The sequence below is a fragment of the Bufo bufo genome, chromosome 4 (assembly GCF_905171765.1).
Source record: "Bufo bufo chromosome 4, aBufBuf1.1, whole genome shotgun sequence".
NCBI classification, from domain to species: Eukaryota; Metazoa; Chordata; class Amphibia; order Anura; family Bufonidae; genus Bufo; species Bufo bufo.
Window position 1 is genome coordinate 247,191,891 of NC_053392.1, and position 12,190 is coordinate 247,204,080.

Consider the following 12,190-nt stretch of genomic DNA (forward strand, 5'->3'; position numbering starts at 1 on the left):
ACATAAAAACTTACAGTTACTTGGCTTGGCCCTTGAGGATCTCGGACGCCACTTCAACACTTTGGCCGGGGGCTCGGCGGAGCTGATGTTGTGTTTTATCCTAATGAGAAAGATTTCATAATAAGGATTTGGAGAAGGGGCAGAGGGATAGTAGAGCAGAGAGAGGCTGGTGCTGCTACTAGGGGGTCATACCATGGGGGAGTAATAAAGCCCACCATAATGCCCCCCCCCAGTAGTAATAATTCTCCTTATAATGTGCAAAACATACCCCTTTGTAATGCCCCCAGTTGAGCTAATGTTCCCATAATGTGCCAATATAAAATACCCCTTCTCAGTGCCCCCGTAGATGACCCCCATAGTGCTCCCCCCCTTCCCCATAGTACCCACCATAATGTGTCCCAGTATAAAATGCCCCTATACAGAGCCCCCCATATAAAATACACCTTCTTTTTAGCCTCAGTAGATGCCCCTATAGTGCCACCCAATAATCTGCCAGTAATAAGTGCCCCAATAGATGCCCCCAATCATGTGCCAGTAATAAGAGCCCCCCCACCATCATGTGCCAGTAGCCAGAGCCCCACCATATCATGTGCCAGTAGCCAGAGTGCCCCCCTATCATGTGCCAGTAGCCGCCCCTTATCATGTGCCAGTAGCCGCCCCTTATCATGTGCCAGTAGTCCCTTATGTGCCAGTAGTCCGCCTTATGTGCCAGTAGCCGCCCCTTATGTGCCAGTAGCCGCCCCTTATGTGCCAGTAGCTGCCCCTTATCATGTGCCAGTAGCCCCCCCTTATCATGTGCCAGTAGCCCCCTAATGTGCCAGTAGCCCCCTTATCATGTGCCAGTAGCCTCCATATCATGTGCCAGTAGCCCCCCTTATCATGTGCCAGTAGTCCCCCCTTATCATGTGCCAGTATTGTACCTATATAAAAAAAATAAAAAAAAACACTTATACTTACCTCCAGCGATGCGATGCAGGCCTCTTCCGCCCTGTGTCCCTCGCTATATGGCTCAGACGGCGCAATGACATCATCGCGCCGCCTGCACCGGCCTCTGATAGGCTGCCAGCACTAGGCCGGCAGCCTATCAGAGGAACAGGAGGGGACACACCTCTCCCCTGCCGCAGCATAGACATCTGTATCACCGTCCTGAGGACGGCGATACAGATGACTATGGAGATGAGCGCTTTGACAATGGAAGCGCTCATCTCCTGCTGCTGTGCCCTGCCGCCCCCACTTGTCACCAGGGCCGCGGCCTAGCGGGAAATTTCCCGGTATCCCGGTAGGCCAGTCCAATGTCAGATAGGTGTGGGTCTCCCCTCTGAAACATGCTTTTATTCATTTAAATCTCTGCTCTTTCTGTGCTCCGGAGTCCAGTGGGTGGTGCTAATCAGCGACTGGCAGCCTTCCTTGTGTAAATGTTCAGAGACAGCTGTCAATCACTGACAGAACCGCCCACTAGACTCCTAAACATAGAAACAGATGATATTTCAATGAATAAAATACAAGTTATATTGAATCTTTTCCCTTAAAGGGGTTGTCCGCTTTTTACTATTGATGACCTATTCTGAGGCGTCCCCATTCACTTCTAGTGCTCTGTAGTATTCACTTGAAAAGACGGGTCTGTCCTATAGAAGTGAATGGGGACGTCATACTTGTAACCACTGCAATTGATGCGGAGAGCAGGTAAACAGAGCAGAGAAGGCAGCGCTCATATGAGTGCTGTGTTCTCTTCAACAGCTGATCAGCAGGGGTACCGGGAGTCGGACTCCCACCGATATGATATTGATGACCTATCCTGAGGATAGGTCATCATTAGTAAAGAGTGGACAACCCCTTAAAAGGGGAATTTCTGGGTTTTACCATCAATGGCCTATCCCCAGTCCAGATTTTGCAGAGGCATTCTAGAGGGGTTTTTCAGTGAGAATGCTGCGGTCTCTCGTGATTTAGTCCCGCTGAACAGAGCTAAAACACAAATAAACATCTGCCATGATTTCAAGCGGTACTGCGCCATGTCCTTTTTAGGAAAAAAAACCTTAAAAAATACTGCAACAGGTGTTGCTTGTTGGTAATTTACCTTTCCCATAAGTAGCAGCTTCTCACTCTTGGAGGTGCAGTTTATAGATTTTCTTCCTGCCTTCTAACTAGCTGGTCGGTTGTACTCTGTGGTGCTTCTGGAGTTACCATTTTTCTACTTTCAGATAAGTCTTGTCTTATTGTTTTGTGTTTGTTATATTCCCTGTTGTTTGTATCTGGGCCTGAGACAGAGACTTCCATTCGTCCATCTGGGAAGGAATGGGTTGTCTCTGGTCCTAACATCATTCCAGGGCCTCATAGGAATATAAGGGCCTAGGTATCCAGCATATGAATATTCCTACCTTCAAGGTCTATTCATATTGATAGGTAGTTAGGGCCCGGATTAGGGTTGTTTAGGAGCTGACCTGTTTCTTCCCTAGTTTCCAGGCCCAGTTACTGTTCCCCTTCCCTCCTGTGTTTAGTGTGGAGTTTTTCCCCCACACTGATCATGACAATACTCTAGGTGTGAATGGCGTAGTAAATAAATTCAATGTGGCTAATCCATGTAACCACAAGCTGCAGCTTCCAGGCTGAAAGGCTCAAGCTGTTGACCCCCCCCCCCCCCCCCATGTGAATTTCAAGACTGTGTTGCAAAATCTGCCGTATAAAAGATGGTGCAGATTACTCATTACCAGCAATGGGAGGCAGATTGTAAGTAAATTCTACATGGATCTTGGAAGTCCGCTAAATCTGCTCAGAAAAATCAAGTCAACATAAGGGTCCATTCACGCGTCCGCATCCGTTTTGCAATATCGGGAACGGGTGCGGACCTATTCATTCTCTATGAGGCCGGAAGAGATGCGGAGAGCACAATATGTGCTCTCCGCATCCGCATTTCCGGAGTGCGGCCCCAAACTTCCGGGCCGCGGCCCTGCAAAAAAATAGAACATGTCCTATTCTTGTCTGCAATGGCGGACAAGAATAGGCAGTTCTATGGGGGGTGCCGGCCGGGTGTATTGCGGATCCGTTTCGCAATATCGGGAACGGGTGACGACCTATTCATTCTCTATGAGGCCGGAAGAGATGCGGAGAGCACAATATGTTCTCTCCGCATCCGCATTTCCGGAGCGCGACAAGAATAGGCAGTTCTATGGGGGGGTGCCAGCCGGGTGTATTGCGGATCCGCAATACACTACGGACGTGTGAATGGACCCTAACTGGATATTTGTCATTGCCACAGTATGTAACAGTTACATGGACTGATAACCCCTGTGTGAATGCAGCCTTAGTACATTACAGCACCTTTACTATCGCTGTCGTACCAGAATTCTGACGAAAGTTACACCTCTATGGCGCAAATTAAGAGGCAAATGTGTCAAAATGCGAAACATCAAAATCCATCATATGGTGGGTTATATGCCACTGTAATAAAACACTGGTGCAGAGTGTGAATGTCTGGGTATGTTCACACAATGGATTTTTGGTGCAGATTCCGAGCCAAAACCGCATGGAGATCTTCCCCATGATTTCAATGGAGAACCTGCATGTGACTCCATACTGCGCTTTTATTTTTGCATGCAATTTTAAAAACCGCACTGCGGGGAAAAAAGAGACCTATCCAATCTTGACGTGGATTCCGCATTAGACAGCAGTAGTAAATGAGCCCCATTATGGAGCCGCAGAAATTTGCTCTCCTATGGAAGTGCAGCCCACCTCTAATGCCAGTGCTGTAAACTGGTTAGCGCCTCTGCACCGAGCTCACCAAAGAGGCATGGTTTAGCAAAAAGGGGTGTGGCTTTGCAGAAAACAAGGTGTGGCTTAGGGATTTGAGGCAAATTTACTACAGGTGTGACATTTTTAGAGTAGTTTGCATATACTACATGCGACCAGATGTTTTGAGGGCTGGGCTTTAAGGGTTTTTTATTGTTTTTGTCCTGCAGTCCCCCAGTGGTGTCAAAACTGACGGAGCCTGATTACTAGACTTTAGACGGAAAGTCCCATTGGTATTTCTGAGGTCATTATACATCACTGTGCCCTCGGAGGACGCACTTAATTTATGACAAGACGCAGTCTACATTCTCTATAAGGCCCCTTTCACACGAGCACGTTTTCCATGTGGGTGGGTGCGTGAAGTGAACACATAGCGCCCGCGCTGAATCCTGACCCATTCATTTCAATGGATCTGTGCCCATGAGCGTTGTTTTTCTGCGTTGTGTGAGAATCACGCCATGTTCTATATTCTGCGTTTTTTTTCAGGCGGCCCTGGCCCCATAGAAGTGAATGGGACTTCAGTGAAAAACGTATTGAATGTGCAATGTGTTTTTCACTGATGGTTGCTAAGAGATGTTGTTTATAAGCCTTCAGGTTTTTTTTTTTTTTCACGTGTGCGAAAAACGCATCAAAACGGTTTGCACCTGCATGGAAAAAACTGAAACACTGAACGCAAACAAAACTGACCGAACTTGCTTGCGTATTGTTCGTGTTAAAGAGGCAGAATAGAAACTCCATTCAGGCTACTTTCACACTAGCGGCAGGACGGATCCGACAGGCTGTTCACCTTGACAGATCCGTCCTACCGCTATTTCGCCGTGCCGCCGCTCCGTCCCCATTGACTATAATGGGGACGGGGGCGGAGCTCCGGCGCAGCACAGCAGTTTGCGGTGAGAGGCCGCCGGACTAAAAAGTCGGACATGCAGTACTTTTAGTCCGGTGGCCTTTCGCCGTGCTAGTATAGTCAATGGGGACGGAGCGGCGGTCCGGCGAAATAGCGGCAGGAGGGATCCGATAGGGTTAACAGCCTGTCGGATCCGTCCTGCCGCTAGTGTAAAATTAGCCTAACGTATAAAATGTAGACACATTTGATCTTAAAAAGTTGCAAACCTGCGCTTTGCATCTTTTTATGCCAGTTACTGATGTACAGGACATAGTAAATGACCACCTTCACGTGAAATAAAAAATACAAATGGTCTTGTGATATTTTGTATAAAAAGTCGCACATTAAACAGGTTGCCCGCTAAGTTTACGCCCTCAGTATGCCTATGGCCACAGGTAGGATTATGGCAGTGTAATATCCATTGCGCGCAGTGGCTCCAGGTCCCCGCATATACAGCAGCTAATCCGTCAGGTAGACAAATCCTCTGCCTGACCTAATACTTTCCTAACCCGCAGACTCCAGGCTCCACGTCCGCACTCCGGGTTTTAGATACTCCACACGCTAGACATGACATATGATGGGCACTGCTTGTGACCAATCAGCAGCCGCAAAGCGTCAGTTTTGTGTTCGTTCTACTAGTCTGACCAATCACGCAGCTTCTAGGCGCGGTCAGCCGCTTGCAACCAATCCTAAGCCTTTTGGCCGTCCCGCTTCTCGACCGATTCCGAGCGCCATGCTGTGTGTGGCACAAACGTCGCTGTTTTTACATCGTTTTCGTCGACGTTTTTGACGAACCGACGGCTTCTGGGTCTAGTTTCTTCGCGGCTTTCGAGTTCCCTGGACATTTTATGTGCATTGAGATTGAAAAGTCGCACTTCTGGCTGAACGTTGGAAGGTTATTTGAAGTAATTAGTGACAGTGGTTGACGAGGCGCCATATTGCTTGTGGCAAGTTCGTACTATATAAAAACGAGCTTGCTTGGCCGTGGTGGGTTTTTATTATTATAGTGACATTTTTCAACCGCACGACCTTTGGCAGTGGCAGGGAGCGGCGTTGGTAAAAGCTGCCTGAGTAAAAGCCGCGGTTTTCGCCATTTTAGCGGGATGCGTGTGGGTCAGACAGCGGCTCCGTCATCTTCTCCTGCAGTCCTGTTAATAATCACTCAGCAGCTAACGCTGTCAGATCTGGAGCACATAAGCGTTTCTTGAAAGACGCGGCTCTACCTATTGAGCGCGTTTAACCCCTGCTGATGCGACAGTGTAATGACAGTTCGTGGCGGGCTTTTTAACTCGTTCGCGACCAGTTTACGTAGCGCTTGTATGCAGTGCGATCCCGACGTCATTACCAAGTTGGCGCTATGCCGATTTTTCCCGCCGATATCTATTAAACAATGGGAGGGTCTAGGAATGTAGTGCTGATGAATACATGCAGCCCCAGTCCTAGGTCATTGAGAATGACATGTGTGCTTTAGAAAGCAGGGGGGCACCGGACCGCTCCCCGCCTTTGGCCCCCAAAATTGGGTCGCTTCTAAGGTGCCGAGAAGCACGGTACAATAGGCTCGTCTGTGAGCGAAATCGTGTCTGCGCGCTGTGCTTCAGGTGAAGCCTGGCGGCGGAAGCCGGTACTGCAGCGCCTCCCTGGCACTCGGCAGTGAAGGGGTTGGTGGGAGGTTCGGTGAGGTCCGGAGAGATGACACTGTGAGGGGGGAGGGTTAATGTCGAATGGAAAATTTCCACTCGGTCTGCCCTTCACCTGAAGGGTTAAAAGAGAGAAGAAAAAAAATACAAATAAAAATTCCCTCGCAAACGGAGCCTCCTGCGGCAAGGTTGTCCGTGTGCAATACGTGACTGAACCCGCACACGGCGACATACCGGGGCGAGGGGTGTCAGAGGGCGCCGCCTGCGTGTCCTAAATCTCGCCGATAAAAATTGGCGCGTTTGTGTCACTGCTCGATCTGATCGTGCGATACAGCGCCCCGTACTGGAGACGGCCACAAACTGTCTAACCCAGTGCGACTTTTACCACCTAGTTTGCCATTGCGATGCGCCTTTCATGCCCACTACGACAATACAAGGTAGTCTGCGCAGAGGGCAAGTAAATGCCCCGGGGGCATGTTTCACAACGTCAGGGGGTTGCTCTTATTCTAGGCGCCCTGCTTTTTTTTTTTTTTTTGTCATTTTGCACACGCCACTATCCCGCTCCCCCCTCCCTCCAGAAGAAGAAGAAAAAAAACCACTGGATTGCCAAAGCTAGGAGCTGTTAATGCTAAGCTACAGCGCATGCGCCATAGACGAGGCGAGAGGCACAGCGGTCACTGCCGGTACTGCAGCTTAGAGAGGGAAGGCAAACAAGCCCCCCTCCCCCATTGTTTGAGCTGGGACGAATCCGACGCCGGATCTGCCTGACCCCCCCTCGCTCAGGAGCCATTAGCCAATCAGAAGGAGAGAAGCCGGTGCGTTGCTCCTCCCACTAATCTATATTAAAGTCCCTAGCGCCGCGTGAGTCCTTCACTGGCAGTCACCATAAAAAATAAAAAAAGCCATCTTTGCATTGTTCCCGCACCAGCCTGCCCGCTCCTCCGCGTCCCCGGATCTACCTGCACGTTTCTTTTTTATTTTCCCCATCTCTAGGCTAGGTTCTCTCTTCTTCCATTCACCATGTCAGACACAGCAGTGGACGCCAGTGTGGAGAAGACCACCAAGGTAAGGGGCTTTGTGTGCTGCTGTGCCCATTGTTGGCGGTCTGCACCTGTCGTTAATCATTAGCCGGCCGGGATGGAGGAGGCTGCCTGCTCGCTGGGTACCAGATGCCCGCCGGAGGCTGCCAGCCACTTTCTCCCCGGTAAAGTTTCCGGGCGGAGCGTCGCGTTCCCGGCCGGTGCCCACGCACGGGGTGGGAGGACTGGCACCGATGTGCTGGGATGGGTACCTGCTCGCCGTGACTGAGCCGCGCGCCCCCCCATTGCGGGACATAGCGCCCGGTGCCTGTGATCGGGGATGCGCTGTCCTAATCCCGCCTGGCATAGGCGGTTACAGCTGGCAGAGCTCTCGGGGGATGGCACACTACGCGGGAGGATCTGACAGCCGTCACCCGCCACAATCGGGGGTCGCCGCGATTCCCGGCGGAAAGCCTTTGTTGTTGCCATGGAGGGGTTAATGAGGTCCCAGCTGCGCGGATGAGTTATGATTGGGGGGGGGGGGGGGGGGGGGGTCTGCCACTTGTTTGTGTTGTACACAGTTCTTCACGTCCACCGGCTCAGTCCCGGGGGAGACGGGGAGTCAGGGGACAGATGGTAACCGGATTAAGACTTTAAGGACAGAGCCTTTAATTAGAGGCGGGGGAGGGAGGGTTAATTACTAGCTCCGCGCGAGGTCTACCTGCCAGGAGGACAGGACCAGGAGCGGGCGCCTCTCCTCCCGTCCGCGGCAGCCGCTGTGATTCCCAGGGCGAGAGGCTCGTCAATTACATGTTACCTCGTTTATTCCATATATCATTGTTCACCCCCAGCGTGAAGCCTGTGCGTCACTCAACAGAACTTGCTTTGAACAGCCTACTGGGAGTTGTAGTTTCTCCGCCTTCTCTCCGCGGGCGTGTCTGCATAAGGGAGTAAGGCGAGCCTAGAGCGAGCGCTCTACAAATCCCGGGAGCCTGTGCGCTTCGTGTGGGCTGGGACAAGGCGGCGCCAGCCAATCAGCGGCTCCGGGGCGCAGGATAAGGACATGGGCGGAGATAGGAGCGCGGAGCCGTCCAATCGCTGCGCGCCATCAGGGGCTCCAAATTTGAAACCGCATTTAAAGCGTGGTGTGTGTTTGAACACAAAGCTGCGGCACCTGGTTATTACTGGCGCTCTGCAGCGGTGAATGGGAATACCAGGTGTCCATTGTCTTTAATCCAGGGCAAGCCCTCGCGTCACAGTCTACTTAGAATATTCCCCTGTTCACCAGCAGGGGGTGTAGGAGATGACATATGGCCTCCCCTGTGTGGGGAAATCTTGTCCTGATAGTTCTGTTTAGGTGCCTCCTTGGGATCTGTAGTATGAAACTGCTAAGTGGGCTCTGTACTGGTTTTCAGACCCCCCCCCCCCAAGGGTTGATGTTGTAGTTCATACTATGCATAGGCTCCAAAGACTGATGGGGAACATGTATTGTGAGCCCCATTGGTGACAGTGATGATCTCCGTAAAGCGCTGCGGAATATAGTAGTGCTATATACGTGAGTTAAATAAAAATATAGGCTCCTGCTGCATCAGGAGGCGCTGTCTGTACAGTGACAGCATATGTCGTTTAAAAATGCATCGGGTTGGCTTTATATGTCGCTGTGGGGTGAATGTAGAGTAAATGGCACGTGTCTGTGCCAAGTGTGTCTCCTTGTACTGCCCAGGAGTCACGAAGTGCTAACAGACTTCATCCTTTCCTGTACAGGACCTGGTGAAGTCAAAAGAAAAGGTTGTTGAAGAAACAGAAAATGGGAAGGAGAAGCCCGCCAATGGAAATGCAGTAAGTGCTCCTGAATGCTTGTGTGGTTGTAGTGCACGCACAGGCCTCTAGAGGGCTCTGCAGCGTAATCCCTGCTGTACCCTTCACCTGGTCCATGTTTGTGCTCGTCTGGAACAGAAACGGTAAAAGTCGAGCTCCTCTAAAAACTCCTCCCTATTTTCACTTCTCATTATTATGGCATGTCATGGTAATATCATATTAGCCACACCTTGAAGAGTCAGTTGTGTGGGAGATTGCCGTGTGTTTGCAGCAAACCCACTCTGAAGGAGATGCCTGAACTTTTCTCCATTTAAATGTATTAATAATTGAACGCTTTATTTTAGGAGAATGAAGAGAACGGAGATGATGCAGGAGACAATGATGAAGAGGAAGAGGTTGATGAGGAAGATGAGGAGGATGAAGTAGAAGGTATACTTGCACCATCTTAAGATGCTTATTTTGTGAGGGGGAATATTGGGGATGCGACCAAACCTAAAGTAACCGGTGTAAGAATAACGGGAGGGAAAGTGAACTTTACAGGTGGTTTTATCATGTATGGCACAGGTGCCACCATCTGCCACCATTTTTTTTATGCCTGGACGTCCTTGTGAAATGCTTGTTTTAAAGCTTTTTGCACAACAGCTGTTTCCTCGAAAAAAGTCCTTCTTGTATGAATGGGCGTTTCTGTTACAGTTCAACTCCCTAGTTTTAGATTACCAGTGTTGACCCATCTTTGGCAGGAGCGCTGGGTCAGGTTGGGCACTGGAATGTAGTAATGTGTAACTGCATGCCTTCCACCTAAAATGTCAGTAAAGATAAAATAGAACTATTTGTTTGGTTTCATCTTGCAGTCTTTAACATTCTGTATTAAAATATCTTTTCTTGCCAGGAGATGATGATGAGGGTGATGAAGATGAAGAAGCAGATGGCGCCACTGGGAAAAGAGCAGCAGAAGACGACGATGACGACGTAAGTGAAGAAGCTGAATTTGCTCCCGTCCCAGTGTAGTATAAATCGGCACACGATTCAAGTGAATTGGCGGCTGTGAAATCCCCTTGCCTAACAGCTGTAGCCCACAACTGGATATATACAGGGGTTCTTATAGGACACTGGTTAAAATAAAGCAAGGAAATATCATACACTAGTAGTTACACTGGCCATAAAGTAGTGGGCCAGGGCTACAAGTGTATTCCCAGTAAAGACCATTACAGTGTGAAACTATGGCTTTCAGGGATCAGTTAGTGCTATGTGGGGGGGGGGTAATACAGATACATGGCACTATAAAAATGTACCATTTGGATGCCCTGTTTTTGGAGAGGTTGCCATCCTTTAAAGGCCCCCTTCAATTGCACAATAAAGTTTATACTGTATCCATTAATAGTGGTGGCTTCAAAGAGTCTTCCACTCTGCTACCTCTGTGCGCTACATTAACAGCCCAATAGCTTCAGTGAGAGCTGAGCGTGTGGGCTCTGACATGGCGGAATGCTTTGATCGTGGTCTTGGACCATGCAATGGCGTAGTGCCTGTAACTTTAAATTTCCCATGTGATAGAATTCCTGATAGGAAGTGTTGTCAAAGCAAACACTGCTGGAGAGAAGCTTTCTGCTACATGCACACGACCGCATGAGTTTTGCGGATCTGCAAAAAAACCCAAAAAAAAACGGATGACCGTGTATTGTAAGCTTCTGTCCTGTTAATTTTCTTCCCCAAGCAGTTACTATATCAATGTTTCACTCTCCTCCCCAGGATGAAGATGACGTTGAAACAAAGAAGCAGAAAAAGGATGAAGATGACTAGAGGGGCCATTCCCTGTCTCAATATAAATTCTATATATAATCCTTCTCCACAGCCTCCCCACCCTTTTCACGCTCAGAACATGGTCACTGAAAGTGATGCATCCGTCCCCCCCCCCCCTCACACAGGCTCCCATGACCCTTTTCTCCGTCCTCGCACGTTACTGCGTCTGAGGCGCAAGTTGATGTGCCCTTGGTGCATTCTTTTTAAGCAGCCCCTGGTCCTCTTTAAGTTGAGTGGGCCAACCCTTTCACTGCCAGTTTGGGTTGCATTTACTTGCTGTCCTCCCCAGTCGTGAGAGGGAAAAAAGGGGCGAGATTCATAACGGCAAAAAAAAAAAAGTTTAGCTTTTCCTTTTTAAATTTCTGAATGGGATACGAAGAAACACCCTTGGATGGGGTTCCTATGTTTGTATTTTTTATTTACATTTTATATTTTTGTACATATTGGTATACAGCTGTCCTTTTTCTGTACCGGGAATCCGGCTGACAGGGTGTGGGGCTTTTAAATTACACATTTTACGTTATTTTATTTTAAAAAATTGCACCTGTAGATTTCTGCCAATGAAACCCTGATGTATTTTGTTCAGTTTTTTTTTTGTTTTGTTTTTTCTTCTGGGCGGGGTGGCGGGCAGGGTGGAGTAAGACCAGGGCTGTTTCGTCTCCAAGGGGAGCAAATGGAGAAATATTTACAAAAAAAGAAAAAAAAATTGTTACAAAAAAACCTAAATAAATAAGACAAAATTCCCATATAAGAAAAAAATATTCTGATCATTCCAGTAACTTTTTACTTTTTTTTTTTTTGAGCATATTTTTAGCTGTACTTTAGATGGGTTTGGATGAGTTAAATGGCCAAAGATATAATTTTTTTGTTTTTTTTTGTTTTGTCTGAAGTTGCTGTTTACTTTGTCATTTCTTGGCCTGGCTGGATGTGTGCGGCAGTATTGTCAATAAAACTGCAATTTTAATTTGCAGGCTTTCTTTTTTGTTCTAACAGTGTGATGTTTGAGTCTTGTGGTTTATTCATTTTTAAGACCTCAATTAAAAAAATATTGGTCCAGAAAGTGATATATGGTGTAAGAGATCAGAACAAAACTGAGGTGAGCTGCGTGCATTCTCAGGTACTTGTAGTGTGCTGGGTGGACAAAAGCTTTAGTTCATATTTTCTCATCTCGCCTATTACTGGGTAAAAAGACATTTGCTGGGGGAAAAAAAAAGCACCATCTACACTGCAAACTGTACTTACAGCATGTGTAA

General features: G+C 48.5%; 1 protein-coding gene across 1 annotated transcript; it reads left to right on the forward strand.

Moving 5' to 3' along the window:
* Positions 1-7,157: 7,157 nt before the first annotated feature.
* On the forward strand, positions 7,158-11,913 carry PTMA (prothymosin alpha). The gene is made up of 5 exons (XM_040428442.1): positions 7,158-7,368; positions 9,087-9,161; positions 9,485-9,569; positions 10,030-10,109; positions 10,887-11,913. Exons 1-5 carry the CDS (start codon positions 7,324-7,326, stop codon positions 10,935-10,937), a joined length of 336 nt encoding a protein of 111 aa, XP_040284376.1. The 5' UTR covers positions 7,158-7,323; the 3' UTR covers positions 10,938-11,913.
* The last annotated feature ends 277 nt before the right edge of the window (positions 11,914-12,190 follow it).

Coding starts and splice junctions, on each gene's coding strand:
- PTMA (XM_040428442.1), top strand. CDS start 7,324: ATGTCAGACACAGCAGTGGACGCCAGTGTGGAGAAGACCACCAAG. Junction 7,369..9,086: donor GTGTGGAGAAGACCACCAAG/GTAAGGGGCTTT, acceptor TTTCCTGTACAG/GACCTGGTGAAGTCAAAAGA. Junction 9,162..9,484: donor AGCCCGCCAATGGAAATGCA/GTAAGTGCTCCT, acceptor GCTTTATTTTAG/GAGAATGAAGAGAACGGAGA.